This window comes from Procambarus clarkii, chromosome 8, assembly GCF_040958095.1.
Source record: "Procambarus clarkii isolate CNS0578487 chromosome 8, FALCON_Pclarkii_2.0, whole genome shotgun sequence".
In the NCBI taxonomy this organism is placed as follows: domain Eukaryota; kingdom Metazoa; phylum Arthropoda; class Malacostraca; order Decapoda; family Cambaridae; genus Procambarus; species Procambarus clarkii.
The window spans coordinates 13,029,537-13,051,053 of record NC_091157.1 but is presented as its reverse complement, the minus strand read 5'-3'; the positions used below and the strand labels follow the sequence as shown (position 1 = coordinate 13,051,053).

The 21,517-nt window shown below is 46.3% G+C and overlaps 1 protein-coding gene across 1 annotated transcript in view; it reads left to right on the top strand.

Moving 5' to 3' along the window:
- The first annotated feature begins 16,054 nt into the window (after positions 1-16,054).
- The window catches only part of LOC123759587 (protein turtle homolog A), a 67,968-nt gene continuing 62,505 nt past the window's right edge, over positions 16,055-21,517 (top strand). The window contains exon 1 of the mRNA XM_069317313.1: positions 16,055-16,181. Within this exon, the coding sequence (XP_069173414.1) occupies positions 16,105-16,181 (77 nt within the window). The 5' untranslated portion in view covers positions 16,055-16,104. The remainder of the gene's footprint in view (positions 16,182-21,517) is intronic.

The window sequence follows — 21,517 nt, the reverse complement described above, 5'->3', positions numbered from 1 at the left end:
TACCAACCAGGGGCTCTATGACGAGTACCAACTAGGGGCTCTATGACGAGTGCTCACGATGGACCAGGGGCTCTATGACGAGTACCCACGATGGACCAGGGGGCTCTATGACGAGTGCTCACGATGGACCAGGGGCTCTGTGACGAGTACCCACGATGGACCAGGGGGCTCTATGACGAGTGCTCACGATGGACCAGGGGCTCTATGACGAGTACCAACCAGGGGCTCTGTGACGAGTGCTCACGATGGACCAGGGGCTCTATGACGAGTGCCCACGATGGACCAGGGGCTCTATGACGAGTGCTCACGATGGACCAGGAGCTCTATGACGAGTGCTCACGATGGACCAGGGGGCTCTATGACGAGTGCCCACGATGGACCAGGGGCTCTATGACGAGTGCTCACGATGGACCAGGGGGCTCTATGACGAGTGCCCACGATGGACCAGGGGCTCTACGACGAGTGCCCACGATGGACCAGGGGCTCTATGACGAGTGCCCACGATGGACCAGGGGCTCTATGACGAGTGCTCACGATGGACCAGGGGGTTCTATGACGAGTACCCACGATGGACCAGGGGCTCTATGACGAGTGCTCACGATGGACCAGGGGGCTCTATGACGAGTGCCCACGATGGACCAGGGGCTCTATGACGAGTGCTCACGATGGACCAGGGGGCTCTATGACGAGTACCCACGATGGACCAGGGGGCTCTATGACGAGTACCCACGATGGACCAGGGGCTCTATGACGAGTGCTCACGATGGACCAGGGGGCTCTATGACGAGTGCCCACGATGGACCAGGGGCTCTATGACGTGTGCTCACGATGGACCAGGGGCTCTATGACGAGTACCCACGATGGACCAGGGGCTCTATGACGAGTGCCCACGATGGACCAAGGGCTCTATGACGAGTGCCCACGATGGACCAAGGGCTCTATGACGAGTGCCCACGATGGACCAAGGGCTCTATGACGAGTGCCCACGATGGACCAGGGGGCTCTATGACGAGTGCCCACGATGGACCAGGGGCTCTATGACGAGTACCGACGAGGCTCCAGGGGCTTTACAAGCGGTTTTAACTCTACCAGCGGAGTGAGAATTTCAAGTGTCGACCACAATGATGATGTTAGGGCGATGTCTGTCTGCGGGTTTGACGTATCAAGATGTCAACTGCTTGCATCTCTACAGTGCCGCTGATGGCTGAGGAGGGTGAGGCTACAAGATACCTTGCAATATGTGTGTGTGTGTGTGTGTGTGTGTGTGTGTGTGTGTGTGTGTGTGTGTGTGTGTGTGTGTGTGTGTGTGTGTGTGTACTCACCTAATTGTGCTTGCGGGGGTTGAGCTCTGGCTCTTTGGTCCCGCTTCTCAACTGTCAATCAACTGGTGTACAGATTCCTGAGCCTATTGGGCTCTATCATATCTACATTTGAAACTGTGTATGGAGTCAGCCTCCACCACATCACTTCCTAATGCATTCCATTTACTAACTACTCTGACACTGAAAAAGTTCTTTCTATATGTGTGTGTGTGTGTGTGTGTGTGTGTGTGTGTGTGTGTGTGTGTTTACTAGTTGTGTTTACTAGTTGTGTTTACTAGTTGTGTTTTTACGGGGGTTGAGCTTTGCTCTTTCGGCCCGCCTCTGTCAATCAACTGTTTACTAACTACTTTTTTTTTTTCCACACCACACACACACACACACACCAGGAAGCAGCCCGTGACAGCTGACTAACTCCCAGGTACCTATTTACTGCTAGGTAACAAGGGCATTCAGGGTGAAAGAAACTTTGCCCATTTGTTTCTGCCTCGTGCGGGAATCGAACCCGCGCCACAGAATTACGAATCCTGCGCGCTATCCACCAGACTACGAGGCCCCTGTGTGTGTGTGTGTGTGTGTGTGTGTGTGTGTGTGTGTGTGTGTGTGTGTGTGTGTGTGTGTGTGTGTGTGTGTGTGTGTGTGTCTTGATGCCTTTCACTGTGAATGAAAGTCTGGAGGAGTTTTCATCAGAATTTCAGGAGGTATTCTAAGGGTGGTTCCGGGATTGAACCGTCGTCTTAGAGTGTGGTTGTGCTGAGGAGCCACAGATCTTGGCTGTGTCTGTGAGTGTGTGTTTTGAATAAGTCTATTAGAGTTGCAAACCAGGAGGCCCTTTGATCTGATAGATGTGGCGCGGGGGAGAGGTGAGAGGGGAGTTAGGAGAGGGAAATGGAGAGTGAGGGAAGTATATATATATATATATATATATATATATATATATATATATATATATATATATATATATATATATATATATATATATATATATATATATATATATATAAAGCATATAAATATTTAAAAATGGTGGCCTTATATATAAGGCCACCATTTTTAAAGTTCCGCACCTAGTCCAACTTCGTGGACAACCAACAGTTGGTACCCGTGGCACTAGGCTCTCAACCTTCAACAATCTCATGCTGGAAGTGCCTTTCTCAAGAACATCACTCCATCAGCGATCACTCACCCTTAGGCTGACTCGCATCAGGAACTTGTTCACTCAACAGGTTGATACACGGGAGATCAGGTCAACTGAACACCTGAAGGCTCTGGCACACAGCTGGCTACGGGCTCATCCTGTTCCTCATATGATTGTTATTTAGATTTAAATGAAGTTTATTCCTAATGATTCAAATTTAGTCTCATGAAATACATTAGTCTCTCGGTGCAGGCTTCAGATGAGCTGAGGAAAGATAACAGCTCTTGCTTGCAGTCTCTCAAGGTACCTTGATTGACAGCCCTAATGAACCCTTGTCTTAGTGTCATGAGAGAGAGAGAGAGAGAGAGAGAGAGAGAGAGAGAGAGAGGAGAGAGAGAGAGAGAGAGAGAGAGAGAGAGAGAGAGAGAGAGAGAGAGAGCAGGTGAGGTATGAGCTGGATATTCTGCCGTGGTCATGAGGATGGTAATTGTTAGTTTGATTAGATTGTTTGATATATAGGCCTTCAGCTAGAACTAATCCTGGCATCCTAATTTTTTAATTATTTACTCTCTCTCTATTTTATTATTTGGGATTGTCAATCACGTCCGGTACCTCTCCCGTCTCCTGACAGATCATTTACTGTCATCTTTCTCCTGTCTCTCATTTCAGAGCCTTTACTTTCACTCGGATATTCTATTCACTTTCTTTTTTACACTTTTATTTCCTTTAATTTGGCTAAAGTTTTTTTTCCTTACAAAAACGACACCTTCGTGACTCTCAAAGATTCACACAGAAAAGTAATAAATTTAATGCACAGACACGACACAGGAAGTGTAGGGGTGATGCCGCGTGAGGAGGCCTGGGGTGGGCGGGGTGGGCAGGGTGGGCTGGGGTGGGCAGGGTGGGCTGGGGTGGGCAGGGTGGGCTGGGGTGGGCAGGGTGGGCTGGGGTGGGCGGGGTGGGCAGGATGGGCTGGGGTGGGCGGGGTGGGCGGGAGTGGGTGGGGTGGACGGGGTGGGCGGGAGTGGACGGGGTGGACGGGGTGGGCGGGAGTGGGCGGGGTGGGCGGGAGTGGGCGGGGTGGGCTGTAAGGGTGGGTCATACACCACAACATATATCCCATGTCACTTTTCACACACACACACAGGCTTTAATAGGTTTAACTGTATTTTGTAATTCATCTGACAGACTCCAATGCTCAATTTAAAGACAATTTAGCATATATATATATATATATATATATATATATATATATATATATATATATATATATATATAGAGAGAGAGAGAGAGAGAGAGAGAGAGAGAGAGAGAGAGAGAGAGAGAGAGAGAGAGAGAGAGAGAGAGAGAGAGAGAGAGAAAGAAAGAGAGAGAGAGAGACGGGGGGGGGTAGCAATTATTGGCTCACAAGTCTAATAGAATTCTACGACCAGGTGACAAAGATTAAGCAAGAAAGAGAAGGGTGGGCAGACTGCATTTTCTTGGGCTGTCGGAATGCCTTTGACACAGCTCCTCATAAGAAGCTGGTGCATAAGTTGGAGAAACAGGCAAGAGTAATTGGTAGTGGTGCTCCAGTGGATAATTAAGAGAGTACCTAAGCAATAGAAAGCAGAGAGTTACTGTAAGGGGGTGAGACCACAGAATTGCATGCTATCACCAGCAGAGTCTCACAGGGTTCAGTACTCGGACCTATCCTGTTTCTGATATGTAAAGGATCTTCTGACATGTAAAAGATCTTCTGATATGAAAATGATCTTCCAGTAAATAACTCCTCTCAATGTTCATGACGATGCTTAAATTATGACAGAGGAGGACAGCATGAATCAACAAGATGACCTGGTCAATCTGAAGGACTGTTCCAACAAATGGCTATTAGAGTTTAACTGTGCAACTGTAAATTAATAAAAATAGGTGTAGGGAGCAGGAGGCCAGATACAAGGTACTATTTGGGAAATGAAATCCTTCAAGAATCAGAAAGAGTGAGAAAGACCTGGGGGTTGATATCACGCTAGACCTGTCCCCTGAAGCCCATATCAAGATGATATCATCAGCAGCATATGCCAGGTTGGCCAACATAAGAACGGCATTTAGAAACTTGTGTAAGGAATCATTTAGAACCTTGAATGCCTCATATGTCAAACCAATCCTGGAGTATGCAGTCCCAGTGTGGAGGCCACATTTAGTCAACCCTAGACTATATGAAGTGGAATACAGTGTGTCAAAAAAGCTAACTAGGTGATGCTAAGAAATCCGAGCTGAGGGGTATGAGCTACGAAGAGAAACTACGGGAACTAAACCTCACACCTCACATCCCTGGAAGAAATAAAAGTTAGGGGAGACGTGATTACCACATTCAATATTCTCAGAGAAATTTATAGGGTAGATAAAGACAGTTTCTTTAACACCGGGGAACACAAAGACGGGGTCACAGGTGGAAAGTGGGTAACAAACCGAGTTACAAAGATACTAAAATAACTTTTTCAATGTCAGGGTAATTAAGAAATCGGTGCATTAGGAAGTGATGTGGTGTAGGCTGACTCCATACATAGTTCCAAATGTAGATATGATAGAGACCAATAAGCTCACTAACTTGTACACCAGTTGACTGATGGTGGAAAGGCGGGTTCAAAGAGCCGAAGCTCAACCCCCGCCAGCACACCTAGGTGAGTACACCAATTTCATTATCAAATCCGTATAAGCGAGGTGCGGCCACCTGCTCCCAGCCTGGGAAGGCGGCCGCTGGGAGCCAACCTCCCAACATTGAATTATGACTCAATATTGAACTAACTCGCTGTACTTGAAATTCACCTTGGCTGTGTCTTCTATGTGTGTGTGGGTGTATAAACAAAAATTATATATTATATATAATATATATATTAATAAAAATTATATATATATTAGTATATTTTGGTAGCAGTCTTTCCTGTAGACATATATTATTAAATATGACCGAAAAAGTAAGATTAATAATTCTAACACGAATTTTCTCGATCTTTCGTACGTTTCTTTTCACTGTTGGTGGTAAATTCAAAAATCAATTCTCCAAAATTAATTTTTATTTCTAGTCTGACGCGACACTTGAGCGCGTTTCGTAAAACTTATTACATTTTCAAAGACTTTAGTTTACACATACACAACTGAATAGAACTTACACATCTTCGATTTGTTTATATCTACATTTGAGTGAGGTGGATGGGGTGAGGTGGTATTAATAGGGTATTAAATTCATAAACACAAGACAGAACACGAAACAATGGGTATTGAATGGAAGTGATTGTAGAAAGCCTATTGGTCCATATTTCTTGATGCTTCTATATTGGAGCGGAGTCTTGAGGTGGGTAGAATATAGTTGTGCATTAATTGGCTGTTGATTGCTGGTGTTGACTTCTTAATGTGTAGTGCCTCGCAGACGTCAAGCCGCCTGCTATCGCTGTATCTATCGATGATTTCTGTGTTGTTTACTAGGATTTCTCTGGCGATGGTTTGGTTGTGGGAAGAGATTATATGTTCCTTAATGGAGCCCTGTTGCTTATACATCGTTAAACGCCTAGAAAGTTCTCTCTTGAACACTGTGAGGGGTCGGCCAGTTATGCCTCTCATGTGTAGTGGAAGCGTGTTGAACAGTCTCAGGCCTCTGATGTTGATAGTTCTCTCTTGAACACTGTGAGGGGTCGGCCAGTTATGTCCCTTATGTGTAGTGGAAGCGTGTTGAACAGTCTCAGGCCTCTGATGTTGATAGTTCTCTCTTGAACACTGTGAGGGGTCGGCCAGTTATGCCTCTTATGTGTAGTGGAAGCGTGTTGAACAGTCTCAGGCCTCTGATGTTGATAGTTCTCTCTTGAACACTGTGAGGGGTCGGCCAGTTATGAAGCGTGTTGAACAGTCTCGGGCCTCTAATGTTGATAGAGTTCTCTCTCAGAGCATCTGTTGCACCTCTGCACTTCAACGGGGGTATTCTGCACATCGTGCCATGCCTTCTTGTCTCATGTGATGTTATTTCTGTGTGCAGGTTTGGGACCAGCCTCATCTAATATTTTAAACGTGTAAATTATTATGTATCTCTCCCGCCTGTGCTCTAGGGAATACAGATTTGGGCATTTTAGTAGGTCCCAATAGTTTAGATGTTTTACTGAGTAGATTCTAGCAGTAAAGGATCGCTGCACACTCTCCTCATCTGTAAAGGATCTGCACGTCTTTCTGATGTCTCTCTTGGAAGACATCAGAAAAATAAAGGAGCAAGAAGTAAGCCTGTGTCTCATCCTGAACCTTTCCAAGTGTGAAGTAGTCTCCTCCAACCCAGACATCGTAGCTAGCATAAGATCCGTCTTGCCTGAAGCCCATGTCATTAGGGCTGTGAACAGCGCCTTCCTTGGAGCCCTCCACAGGTCTAACACCATTTGACGAGATCCTCCATAAGAAAATCACAGACCTTAGGAGGATGGAAGACAGGATAGGTGACATCGATGCCCACGATGCCTATCCCTTCCGAGGCTTACCTACTCTCAGAGGGACACCCACACATTACACAGTAAAAAGGAAGGATTCCAGAGGCACCTGTCAGCTGTTGAACTGGAACATCTTCATGCCAAAGCGGAGCTCAATGGAAGGCTTTAAGTTCCAGTTGGGTAGCAGATAGGTGGCTCTGGAATCCTTCCTTTTAAGGGGTATTGGTGGATGAGGAGGTAGAGCTGGGGCCTACATGTAGTTGGTGGTTCGAGGCTCCGACTGTCTACGTGAATGCAATCTTATTATCCACGATATGTGGATAATAATACTTACACACTAGACACTAGAAACAGTACTCAGCGCTGCCCTAGTCTATCTGTCTCTCCCCCTACCCCCCACATCTCCTCCCCCACCTCTCCCCCTACCCCCCACATCTCCTCCCCCACCTCTCCCCCTACCCCCTACAACCTCCCCCACCCCTCCCCTCCCCCTACCTCTGCCCCACTACCGCCTACAATATCACTAATGACACTACAGGAACATTTTACACTGTTGGTTCATCAACACAATCAATAATATCTCAGGAAATAATACCCTCAGAGATTTTTTAGCGTTTAAAGGGTAAGTATTATGATCAGATTTCATTATTTAAACATTACGAGATCTCTGTCTGTCTGTCTGTCTGTCTGTCTGTCTGTCTGTCTGTCTGTCTGTCTGTCTGTCTGTCTGTCTGTCTGTCTCTCTCTCCTCTCTCTCTCTCTCTCTCTCTCTCTCTCTCTCTCTCTCTCTCTCTCTCTCTCTCTCTCTCTCTCTCTCTCTCTCTCTCTCTCTCTCTCTCTCTCTCGCTTTTATCCACACAACTAAAAAGGCTCCAAATAAAAAGTTCCCAGTTCCGCGAAAGGTAGAAATATAGTTTGCAAAATTAAAAGTATAAAAGCCAACAGATTTGAAGACTTGAGGCTGTTGTGTAAAGAATTAGAAGCACGAGAGAAATTCCCCAAAAACCATTGTTAGGGCGAGGGTAATTAGGCTGGAAAATGCTTCAGAATACAAATATTATCGACATTTTTCGCAGCATGAGAACAGAGGAGCTGAATTACCACTGCTGGTGGGTGAGGTAGTGGGTGTAGCACTGCTGGTGGGTGAGGTAGTGGGTGTAGCACTGCTGGTGGGTGAGGTAGTGGGTGTAGCACTGCTGGTGGGTGAGGTAGTGGGTGTAGCACTGCTGGTGGGTGAGGTAGTGGGTGTAGCACTGCTGGTGGGTGAGGTAGTGTGTGTAGCACTGCTGGTGGGTGAGGTAGTGGGTGTAGCACTGCTGGTGGGTGAGGTAGTGGGTGTAGCACTGCTGGTGGGTGAGGTAGTGGGTGTAGCACTGCTGGTGGGTGAGGTAGTGGGTGTAGCACTGTTGGTGGGTGAGGTAGTGTGTGTAGCACTGTTGGTGGGTGAGGTAGTGGGTGTAGCACTGCTGGTGGGTGAGGTAGTGGGTGTAGCACTGCTGGTGGGTGAGGTAGTGGGTGTAGCACTGTTGGTGGGTGAGGTAGTGTGTGTAGCACTGTTGGTGGGTGAGGTAGTGGGTGTAGCACTGCTGGTGGGTGAGGTAGTGGGTGTAGCACTGCTGGTGGGTGAGGTAGTGGGTGTAGCACTGTTGGTGGGTGAGGTAGTGGGTGTAGCACTGCTGGTGGGTGAGGTAGTGGGTGTAGCACTGCTGGTGGGTGAGGTAGTGGGTGTAGCACTGCTGGTGGGTGAGGTAGTGTGTGGTAGCACTGTTGGTGGGTGAGGTAGTGGGTGTAGCACTGCTGGTGGGTGAGGTAGTGTGTGTAGCACTGTTGGTGGGTGAGGTAGTGGGTGTAGCACTGCTGGTGGGTGAGGTAGTGGGTGTGTAGCACTGCTGGTGGGTGAGGTAGTGTGTGTAGCACTGTTGGTGGGTGAGGTAGTGTGTGTAGCACTGCTGGTGGGTGAGGTAGTGGGTGTAGCACTGCTGGTGGGTGAGGTAGTGGGTGTAGCACTGTTGGTGGGTGAGGTAGTGGGTGTAGCACTGCTGGTGGGTGAGGTAGTGGGTGTAGCACTGCTGGTGGGTGAGGTAGTGGGTGTAGCACTGTTGGTGGGTGAGGTAGTGTGTGTAGCACTGTTGGTGGGTGAGGTAGTGGGTGTAGCACTGCTGGTGGGTGAGGTAGTGGGTGTAGCACTGCTGGTGGGTGAGGTAGTGGGTGTAGCACTGCTGGTGGGTGAGGTAGTGTGTGTAGCACTGCTGGTGGGTGAGGTAGTGGGTGTAGCACTGCTGGTGGGTGAGGTAGTGGGTGTAGCACTGCTGGTGGGTGAGGTAGTGTGTGTAGCACTGTTGGTGGGTGAGGTAGTGGGTGTAGCACTGCTGGTGGGTGAAGTAATGGGTGTAGCACTGCTGGTGGGTGAGGTAGTGGGTGTAGCACTGCTGGTGGGTGAGGTAGTGGGTGTAGCACTGCTGGTGGGTGAGGTAGTGTGTGTAGCACTGTTGGTGGGTGAGGTAGTGGGTATAGCACTGCTGGTGGGTGAGGTAGTGGGTGTAGCACTGCTGGTGGGTGAGGTAGTGGGTGTAGCACTGCTGGTGGGTGAGGTAGGGTGTGTAGCACTGCTGGTGGGGGAGGTAGGGTGTGTAGCACTGCTGGTGGGTGAGGTAGTGTGTGTAGCACTGCTGGTGGGTGAGGTAGTGGGTGTAGCACTGCTGGTGGGTGAGGTAGTGGGTGTAGCACTGCTGGTGGGTGAGGTAGGGTGTGTAGCACTGCTGGTGGGTGAGGTAGTGGGTGTAGCACTGCTGGTGGGTGAGGTAGTGTGTGTAGCACTGCTGGTGGGTGAGGTAGTGGGTGTAGCACTGCTGGTGGGTGAGGTAGTGGGTGTAGCACTGCTGGTGGGTGAGGTAGTGTGGGTGAGGTAGTGGGTGTAGCACTGCTGGTGGGTGAAGTAATGGGTGTAGCACTGCTGGTGGGTGAGGTAGTGGGTGTAGCACTGCTGGTGGGTGAGGTAGTGGGTGTAGCACTGCTGGTGGGTGAGGTAGTGTGTGTAGCACTGTTGGTGGGTGAGGTAGTGGGTATAGCACTGCTGGTGGGTGAGGTAGTGGGTGTAGCACTGCTGGTGGGTGAGGTAGTGGGTGTAGCACTGCTGGTGGGTGAGGTAGGGTGTGTAGCACTGCTGGTGGGGGAGGTAGGGTGTGTAGCACTGCTGGTGGGTGAGGTAGTGTGTGTAGCACTGCTGGTGGGTGAGGTAGTGGGTGTAGCACTGCTGGTGGGTGAGGTAGTGGGTGTAGCACTGCTGGTGGGTGAGGTAGGGTGTGTAGCACTGCTGGTGGGTGAGGTAGTGGGTGTAGCACTGCTGGTGGGTGAGGTAGTGTGTGTAGCACTGCTGGTGGGTGAGGTAGTGGGTGTAGCACTGCTGGTGGGTGAGGTAGTGTGTGTAGCACTGCTGGTGGGTGAGGTAGTGGGTGTAGCACTGCTGGTGGGTGAGGTAGTGGGTGTAGCACTGCTGGTGGGTGAGGTAGTGGGTGTAGCACTGCTGGTGGGTGAGGTAGTGGGTGTAGCACTGTTGGTGGGTGAGGTAGTGGGTGTAGCACTGCTGGTGGGTGAGGTAGTGGGTGTAGCACTGCTGGTGGGTGAGGTAGTGGGTGTAGCACTGCTGGTGGGTGAGGTAGTGTGTGTAGCACTGTTGGTGGGTGAGGTAGTGGGTGTAGCACTGCTGGTGGGTGAGGTAGTGGGTGTAGCACTGCTGGTGGGTGAGGTAGTGGGTGTAGCACTGCTGGTGGGTGAGGTAGTGGGTGTAGCACTGCTGGTGGGTGAGGTAGTGTGTGTAGCACTGTTGGTGGGTGAGGTAGTGGGTATAGCACTGCTGGTGGGTGAGGTAGTGGGTGTAGCACTGCTGGTGGGTGAGGTAGTGGGTGTAGCACTGCTGGTGGGTGAGGTAGGGTGTGTAGCACTGCTGGTGGGGGAGGTAGGGTGTGTAGCACTGCTGGTGGGTGAGGTAGTGTGTGTAGCACTGCTGGTGGGTGAGGTAGTGGGTGTAGCACTGCTGGTGGGTGAGGTAGTGGGTGTAGCACTGCTGGTGGGTGAGGTAGGGTGTGTAGCACTGCTGGTGGGTGAGGTAGTGGGTGTAGCACTGCTGGTGGGTGAGGTAGTGTGTGTAGCACTGCTGGTGGGTGAGGTAGTGGGTGTAGCACTGCTGGTGGGTGAGGTAGTGTGTGTAGCACTGCTGGTGGGTGAGGTAGTGGGTGTAGCACTGCTGGTGGGTGAGGTAGTGTGTGTAGCACTGCTGGTGGGTGAGGTAGTGGGTGTAGCACTGCTGGTGGGTGAGGTAGTGGGTGTAGCACTGCTGGTGGGTGAGGTAGTGGGTGTAGCACTGCAGGTGGGTGAGGTAGTGTGTGTAGCACTTCTGGTGGGTGAGGTGCCCAACCAAGTGGTTGGGCACTATTCCCCCCCCCCTCCCCGTCCCGTCCCAAATCCTTATCCTGATCCCTTCCAAGTGCTATATAGTCGTAATGGCTTAGAGCTTTCCCCTGATAGTCTTCTTCCCGTCCCTCTCCTCCACCCTCTTCCCCCTCCTCCTCCCCCTCCCCCCCCCCCCTCATGTGTAGTCACCCCTCGCGCCTCTCATTTCGTAGTGTTGAATACCCGTTTTCTGTGTTTTTCCTCTTAATTGTTTGTGCTAATTAATGCACTCTGCTGCTCTCTTTCTGCTCATTCTCTCCCTCCTTCTTTGTCTCTCTCTCCCTCCCTCCCTCCCTCATGGTTCCCTCCCTCCCTCCCTCCCTCCCTCCCTCCCTCATGGTTCCCTCCCACTCTCCCTCCCGGACACACACTCCCTTTAATACCTATCTAAATTACCACTGAAAAAATAATTTGTATTTGATATTATTTTTTTAATATTTGTGAAAGTTTGTCTTTAAACATTTAACGAACATAACAACTCTTCAGAAAACAAAAATAATTCAGATATTTACCAATATTGCAAGTAACTGTTGTTATATCCACTAACCCTAAATATTGCAAGTAACTGTTGTTATATCCACTAACCCCAAATATTGCAAGTATTGCGAGAAATGTTTCTCTCTCAAATAAGATTTCAACTGAGATTTAACAGCTCAGAAGAAGTTGTTAAACACATTGGACATAATTTTTACCGAAGCCAACATACGAGTCATAAATACTCACCCACCACTAAGTTAAGACAGAAACGAGATACGAGTTAACGAGAATTTAGCTAAGTACTAGTTTCCTGCTAAGACTTTGTCTTGTTCCTTGGTTCTGAATCCTCCAGATGTTCCACTAATATATGTCTCCATTTTCTTCATTTTATATTTTCATTTTCTTTTTCACCTGTAATTTAACACCTTTTACACCTGTCTTAATGACTAGACATTTACGTTACGTTTTCATTTGCCATATTTTTTTATTTAATATTGTCTGATGATTCAGTTATTCCGTGTATATTAGTATCCGCCAAGTTTGTCTAAACTGACAGACAACTTCCGTCTTGTTTTCTTTCTCCTTCACCATCTGGTAAGTGTTTGGAAATGCTGTGTTCCTTATAACGACTGATGACTTGGTCTCAACATAGCACATGATTGCAACTCAAACATTCATTCCTGGAATTTAACAAATTTGTTAGTGACACCAAACCTGCTTGCTTGATACCTGGTTGATGGGGTTCTAGGAATTCTTCTGCTCCCCAAGCCCGGCCCGAGGCCAGGCTTGACTTGTGAGACTTTGGTCCACTAGGCTGTTGCTTGGAGCGGCCCGCAGGCCCACATACCCACCACAGCCCGGTTGGTCCGGCACTTCTTGAAGAAAACAGTCTAGCTTTATCTTGAAGATGTCCACGGTTGTTCCGGCAATATTTCTTATGCTCGCTGGGAGGGTGTTGAACAACCGTGGACCTCTGATGTTTATACAGTGTTCTCTGATTGTGCCTATGGCACCTCTGTTCTTCACTGGTTCTATTCTGCATTTTCTTCCATACCGTTCACTCCAGTACGTTGTTATTTTACTGTGTAGAGTTGGGACCTGTCCCTCCAGTATTCCTTCCTGAATGATCATCTGCATTCCTGAAAAATGCTCGAACTTCCTTAGTATTTAGTGTGTTCCCCGTGTAGTGGGTGGCTCCGGGATGCATACATGGGCACCTGCTTGTTGGGCACAGTAGCTGGGCTTTAGTGTGCCCAGAGTTGTGTATGTTGTGTATGGATGCTCCAGGAATGTAATTGTGTTTCATTCACCTGGACCCTTGGAGACTGGAACCGTAGACCCCACGTGTGTGAGGCCGAAGCTCTATCAACCGAGCTATTGATTGGCCTTAATAAGGAAAGATTCCAGAAGCAACTACTGCTGCCAAACTGTAATTTTCGACTTTCCCCGTGACTACTACTGAAGCTCAGAGGCCTTAGTGATCCACGCTCGCCTCATATAAATTGTCATCCACACTTCCGTGGAAATAAACAAAAATTATTTTATGTAATTGTGTATGTGGGTGTATTTACCTTTTTATGGCTGCAGGATCGAGACGTTAGCTCTTGAGCCCCACCTTTCTAACCCTCGGTTGTCCCCGACACCTGTTAGCAACACGTATCCCGTCCCCGACAACAAACAGCTAAGCAGACTTAACAAGATATGGAAGATTGCTAACTTAGCGCATGACCCTGCACCCACACCTCCATGATAACACATACACATATATACTACACCACAAAACCCGGAGGAGAAGCAGATGGGGACATGATCGCAGCATACAAGATACTCAGGGGAACTGACTAAGTGGACAAGGAGATGTCAGACATGCTAAACATTGTTTGGCATGTCTCGTAGCCTGTACAGGTGGGCCATAAGTGGAATGTACGGAAAGAAGAAGCTGTGGAAGCCACCTCCATCCACAACTTTAAGACCAACTCGACAAAGAATTCGAACGTCAGAACAGTTCGTATATAACGCACAGGTACAACAATAACAGTTGTATCTAAACCAAGAGTTCTTCTTTCTGCCTCCGAATGTTCTCATTTGTTTCAGATGAGAACAAACCCATAATGGCAAGTTTAGAGCCAGTGTAATAACCCAATAAAAATTGTCATCTTTAAGCTAAGTTAAACCTAGTTGTCTAGAACGTGAGCCTGGGCACACCCAGTGTGCAGGTACGAATCCGCGTCATGGCTCCTTGAGATTTTGTCATTGTCTGCACAGTTAACAACCTCATAATTAATTGACAAGGGCGACACAAGGGAATACTTTACTTAATATTTACCAACATCACTAGGGATTACTAGCAATATTGACAACTGGGATCAATGGGTTCGTTTACCGTTGCGGTAATTGGCATAAAACCATTAATCAAATATACTATTAGCTTCTCTGTTTTAGAGCCTAAGGGAGCTGACTGACTGATATCACAGGAAAGAAAGGAAATTGCTAATTAATGCAAACAGCTAAACATGGTTATGACAGAATAAATTCAAATGAGGGAACTGATAGAAGGAAGGAGATTGTCATGTCACAAATTAAGTTCAAGTTCAAGTATGTTTATTGAGACAAAACAAAAAATTAATCTCAAAGGGATAGAGCAGCTTAGGCTATTTCTACCCACCAGAAATTAAGTTTATTTAACACAGGAATTAAACTTACAAATTTATCGGCCTCAGGGATACTCCACCAGTGTATTCTACAATAAATTCCTCATAACTTGTCTGTACTAACACACTACACCCCTCTGCTGGGTGTATAATAAATGAATGAATTAGTATTGTTCAAACGCCGGCTTCGTGGTATGACTGGATCCCATACAACACTCGCAGACTGTCGCACTTAGCTCCTCACTAAATAAAAGAAAGGTAGTGAGCACACACAAACTGGTTTGTAAACACACCTTAGACTCATCCTAAAGACAGTAAGGTCCAGTGACTAATAATAACAGGTCCAGTGACTAATAATAACAGGTCCAGTGACTAATAACAACAGGTCCAGTGACTAATAATAACAGGTCCAGTGACTAATAATAACAGGTCCAGTGACTAATAACAACAGGTCTAGTGACTAATAACAACAGGTCCAGTGACTAATAACAACAGGTCTAGTGACTAATAACAACAGGTCCAGTGACTAATAACAACAGGTCCAGTGACTAATAACAACAGGTCCAGTGACTAATAACAACAGGTCCAGTGACTAATAACAACAGGTCTAGTGACTAATAACAACAGGTCCAGTGACTAATAACAACAGGTCCAGTGACTAATAACAACAGGTCCAGTGACTAATAACAACAGGTCTAGTGACTAATAACAACAGGTCTAGTGACTAATAACAACAGGTCCAGTGACTAATAACAACAGGTCTAGTGACTAATAACAACAGGTCCAGTGACTAATAACAACAGGTCTAGTGACTAATAACAACAGGTCTAGTGACTAATAACAACAGGTCCAGTGACTAATAACAACAGGTCTAGTGACTAATAACAACAGGTCTAGTGACTAATAACAACAGGTCCAGTGACTAATAACAACAGGTCTAGTGACTAATAACAACAGGTCCAGTGACTAATAACAACAGGTCTAGTGACTAATAACAACAGGTCTAGTGACTAATGACAGCCAAGTCACCACTTTCTGGAAACTGGCCAGATTCACGAAAGCACTTACGAATCTGTACATCTTTTCTCAATCTTTGGCGGCTTTGTTTACCATTATTAAACAGTTAATAAGCTCCGAAGCACCAGGAGGCTGTTTATAACAATAACAACAGTTGAATGGGAAGTTTTCATGTTTGTAAACTGTTTAATAATTGTAACGAAAGCTGTCAAAGATTGAGGAAAGATGTACACGTTCGTAAGTGCTTGCGTAAGTGCTTTCGTGAATCTGGCTCTGGGTTATCTCACCCCATTTTCTAATTCTGTCTAGCATAATGGCGGACATTACAGACACCGTGATGGGTACAGCCTAGCCAGAGGCTGTACCCTAACTCCCCGAGACCAACTACCCCACTGCCTCTCCACTCTACACCAGCTTAGTTAACTAATCACTGTAATTAACACAAAAGCTCTGTTCTTAAATCACCAGAGAGGTCCTTCAACTTAACAGCAAGTTACCAGCTGTCAATGTTATTTCTGTCTTTTTAATAAAGTTTTTTTTTTCTGTCTACAGGTCCCCTGGAGAAGGTGCGGGCGGTGGAGGGGGGACGGGTGCTCTTGCCTTGTGATATGGATCCGCCTCTGACCAATGACTCTACACACCTCGTCCTCTTCTACCATGGTGACGTTGGTACCCCTATATATAGGTAAGCTTCCCACGCTTGTATTAATAGCTCAGGTTTACCTGTTGCTATGGAGGACGTCGGCGCACCCCCTAATATGCAGGTAAACTGACCAGATCGTAAGATCATTAGTTTACGTGCTGGTAATATTAACTTATTCAACATCTGGACTCTTGAGTTAATCTCTAAGACCTGAATAATTGTTGTTTACACTAAGACACTTGTGCTTAAAGTAACCTAAGATCAGGTCACTAAGTATGCCAATGAGGCATTTTAAGGGGTTTACTTTAAGGAGAGTAGGGGGTGCAAGACATATCTGGAGGTACAGATACAGGAGTATGGGGTACAAGATATGTCGGAAGGGGGGGGGAGAGTAAGAGGTCCACGAGCAGAGTTCAGTAATTGAGTTCTTGATTAGACTTGTTTAAGTAGAATCGTAACGCGGATTATACCAATGAATGTGAGACATATACCACCTCTCTCACTACCTTTGCTCTCTCCCACTACCTCTGATCTCTCACTACCTTTGCTCTCTCCCACTACCTCTGATCTCTCACTACCTTTGCTCTCTCCCACTACCTCTGATCTCTCACTACCTTTGCTCTCTCCCACTACCTCTGATCTCTCACTACCTCTGCTCTCTCCCACTACCTCTGCTCTCTCCCACTACCTCTGATCTCTCCCACTACCTCTGCTCTCTCTCACTATCTCTGCTCTCTCTCACTACCTCTGCTCTCTCTCACTACCTCTGCTCTCTCTCTCTCTCCCACTACCTCTGCTCTCTCTCACTACCTCTGCTCTCTCCCACTGCCTCTGATCTCTCCCACTACCTCTGCTCTCTCTCACTACCTCTGCTCTCTCCCACTACCTCTGCTCTCTCCCACTACCTCTGATCTCTCCCACTACCTCTGCTCTCTCTCTCCCACAACCTCTGATCTCTCCCACTGTGTTTACTATCAGTCTTCAGGGGAGTGAGGTCTAGTTCTTTACAACCCGCCTACTGGCCGCTGTACCAGTTGTTATAATTTAACTATTCTGCCGAATCTTAGCCTTAATTGTGGATGGAGGTGGCTTCTACAGCTTCTTCCTTCTGTGCCTTCCACTTGTTCACCGCCCGTACAGGGGACGAGTATTTCCTTACATTCCTTCGTCACGGTTGTGTTTCCAGCTTTCACTTATGTCCGCTTGTTCTCCTTTATCTCAATTTATAGAGGTTGTTTGTGTCCCCCGTGTCTATTCCCCTCAGTATCTTGTATGCTGTAATCATAGCTCTACTATTTTTTTTATTTTGGTCCTGCAGGGCTGTGAGGTTCAGTCTTCTCAATCTATCCTCGTAGTGTTGGCTGTGATGGTTGTCGTGAAAGAGTCCTGGTTTTGTTTTTAAGCGACGCTCTAATGCTTGGCAGCGTCGCATATGCTGCTGATGGCACCCTGCCTGTGTGTGTGCCTCTGGTGTTGGTGGTGTGGATAACTCCTCTAGTAATTTTCATTACCATACATTTATTGGGACTGAACTCCGGCACCCATTTGCTTGAACAGTCTTGGAGTTTGACAATATCTTGTTGTAACATTCAACAGTTCTTCTCTGTTTTACCATTCCTCATTAGCTTTGTGTCTTTTGCAAAGATTGAGATATATGAGCTCACAACAACGTGGCTAAAGTATGATGACCTTTAGGGACGTGATGAAGGGACGTCGTCGTCCCTTCACCTACTAGTGTGTGGTCTGGTCATATATGAGCTCACTCCCTCGGGTGGACCACTAATCATAAATTAGGAATAGCAGTGGTCCCAGGACCGAGCCCTGCGGGACCCCCCACTTGCTACACTCCTCCAGCTCGAGTCGTCACTCCTCTGACTCTTTGTCTTCTGCCCTTCAGGTGCTCCCTTACCCAGTACTGAGCATTGACTTGAAAGAGTACAACAAGTTTGTAACAGGATTAGCTTAAATAGGTTTTTACGTTTAAAACCGTTTACAACGTTTAAAAAACGTTTTAAAAAATGGTGTGTTTACGCTGAGAGTTGGCAGGGACGGGGCTCGTAATGTTTTGATTTAGTGTGTCATATGAATGTGGTGTCACGTTGAAGGTTAATACAATGTTAAACTAACACGGGACCTCGTGTAAGTCTACTGCTTGTTACAGGAAGTCACGTGCCATACACGGACAGGTGTGTTGTTTATGTAAACATACAGGTGTGTGTTTGTTCACACAGGCGTCACCTGTATGTTATTGTTTTCGCCAATCTCATGCATTTGTTTTTTTCTCACAGAAATTATTAGTCCAGTAAAAATATGCGACGTATTTGTAAACATTAAAACATCGTAATATTGACGTTTTCTATGCAGACGCCTCGATGGGTTAGGTGGGTTGCTTGAGTTAAAGGTTAAATAGTTGTGTTTTTTACGAAGTGGCACATCGAGAAGACGCAAGTCACACTCTGTACAGCTCTCCCTACCATATGTGGGTACTTCCCTCACTATGTCATCTCTTTGTCTCCTCACACTCCAGGCTACCTCACCCCTCACTCTGTCTCCTCACACCTCAGGCTACCTCACCCCTCACACCTCAGGCTACCTCACCCCTCACTATGTCTCCTCACACCTCACCCTTTACACCCCAGGCTACCTCACCCCTCACCAACTTCCCTCTCCCTCTACCTTGACCCTCGATGATCCAACCAATAATTCCGTTGTTTCGCGGATTTTTCTTCAGTTATGAAAGTTTGCTGCTGACTGTGAGAATGCGCATATATATATATATATATATATATATATATATATATATATATATATATATATATATATATATATATATATATATATATATATATATATGACAGTGTCAGACCACGGAGGAAAATTGAAAAAGGAATTTCCTTAAGTACTTTCGTATATTAATACATCTTCAGAAGGAGTGATTTTACAGGTCGAGTACTGGACATAAATAGGCAGGAGAGAATGGTGGAGTGAGGTGAGGTACAATACGTGGACACTGCAGACGGCCTATTGGCCTATCCGATGCAGCAACCGCACACAGGCCCACACATGGATAATTATAGCATAAAATAGTAAATATTTACAATGAATTAGTGAGACAAATGTGTTCCAATAATCCTACTTAAATCGCCCTTTAATTGATCTATTAAAAATGGATCTAAGTTATATAAACCACTGCTAATGTTCAAATTACTTTCTTTTGTGATCTGTATCAAAGCAGATTCAATTATGTTTCTGTTATAAGTGCTTTTACAATTCGTTATTGAAGACGCCATCTCCCAATCAATTTGGTGAGCATCTTCTGACAGATGAACAAACAAAGCATTAGACAATTGGCCATGTCTTACAGAGTATTTATGTTGTGAAATTCTACATTTCAAATCTTTAGATGTTTGGCCAACATAGAACTTATTACAGTCATTACAAGGTATTTTATAAATGACACAATTATCACAACGAGGGCTGTTCCTAACTAATAGCTTACCAACAGTATTTTCGTAGCTAAACAATACATGTATATTAAAAAGTTTCAAGGCCTTGACAATATTCTCAAGCCCAGAGAAATATGGTAAATATAACACATTCTTTGGGCGAATTCTTTCACTGCATATATTATTATAATATGTACGCCGTGCTTTGCTACGGCAAACTTCCAAAAAACTCAGTGGGTAACAAAGCTTGAGACCAATCGAGTCAATATTCTTAAACTCTTCGTCTAAAAATTCTGGACTCACAACTCGAAGAGCTCTTAGATACATTGAAGAAAAAATTGACTTTTTCACATTGTATCTATGCCCTGAAAAATAATGAACATAAGATAAATTATTCGTAGGTTTTCTGTAGACACTAAACTTTAGTGAAGAGTCTTCCCTATGAATAAGAACATCTAGGAATGGTAAACATTTATCAATTTTAGTTTCCATAGTAAATTTTATAGAGGTGACTTGTTCATTAAGTTTGGCTACAAGTCAAACTTAATAAGTCAACTCTATAAAATTTACTATGGAAACTAAAATTGATGAATGTTTACCATTCCTAGATGTTCTTATTCATAGGGAAGACTCTTCACTAAAGTTTAGTGAAAAACTAAACTATGTAGTACGGTACAGTGTAATAGGAAGTAAAACAGTGAACACACTGTGTTGTCGTTGCCGTCGGTAGCAACAATCATCGCTATGTTGCCACGGTTGCTGCCATTACCATGGGTAACCACTTCCTTGTTTTATTGATTTGTCATTCCGTATACACTGCAACTGTTCTGCCTAATTATAAACGTACGAACCGCAGGCAACCCACATAAGCTATCAAAGTAGATGCTTAGAAAACGTCACTATCACGATGCTTTAAACTAATACGTAAATTGAACAAATCCACAAGGGCCGTGACGAGGGTTCGAACCTACGTCCGAGAGGATCCCAGACGCTGCCTTCGAACCCTCGTCACGGCCCTTGTGGACTTGTTCAACTGATGCATCACGCTATTGTAATTTCTGTGTGTAATACGTAAATTGTTTAACCGATTGGTCAATTCCGTAAAGATGCGACGTATTAATAAAGGTCACTAGTAGGCCTCCATCAGTCTCAGGAGACTATGGAGTTGCGCTCTGATGTCGGCCTGGTCTGGAGTGACCTCCCCAGGGCCCAAAGCCAGGGTAGGTTGATACGGGGGGGAGAAGCTGTTACCCATGCAGCAGGTCCCCCCCTCTCCACGCACTCCAAGCACTGCAATATTAACGTTTTCTATGCATCGGACTCACCAGGTTAGGTGAGGCAACTCCACCACCCTTCCTGAACCATCTCGGGATCCCAGTGATGTGGTCCTCAGATTAGAAATGTAATGACTTAAAGAGGATGGAACACAGGTGTTATGGGGGGGGAGGAGGAATAAGGTGTTCAACTCTTTTACCCCCCCTATCATGGCGGAGTGGTTAACATACCTTACTCTGATGACTGAGTGAAGGTCTCGAGTCTCTGATGACTGAGTGAAGGTCTCGAGTCTCTGATGACTGAGTGAAGGTCACGAGTCTCTGATGACTGAGTGAAGGTCACGAGTCTCTGATGACTGAGTGAAGGTCACGAGACTCTGATGACTGAGTGAAGGTCACGAGACTGATGACTGAGTGAAGGTCTCGAGACTCTGATGACTGAGTGAAGGTCTCGAGACTCTGATGACTGAGTGAAGGTCACGAGTCTCTGATGACTGAGTGAAGGACACGAGACTGATGACTGAGTGAAGGTCACGAGACTCTGATGACTGAGTGAAGGTCTCGAGACTGATGACTGAGTGAAGGTCTCGAGACTGATGACTGAGTGAAGGTCACGAGACTCTGATGACTGAGTGAAGGTCTCGAGACTGATGACTGA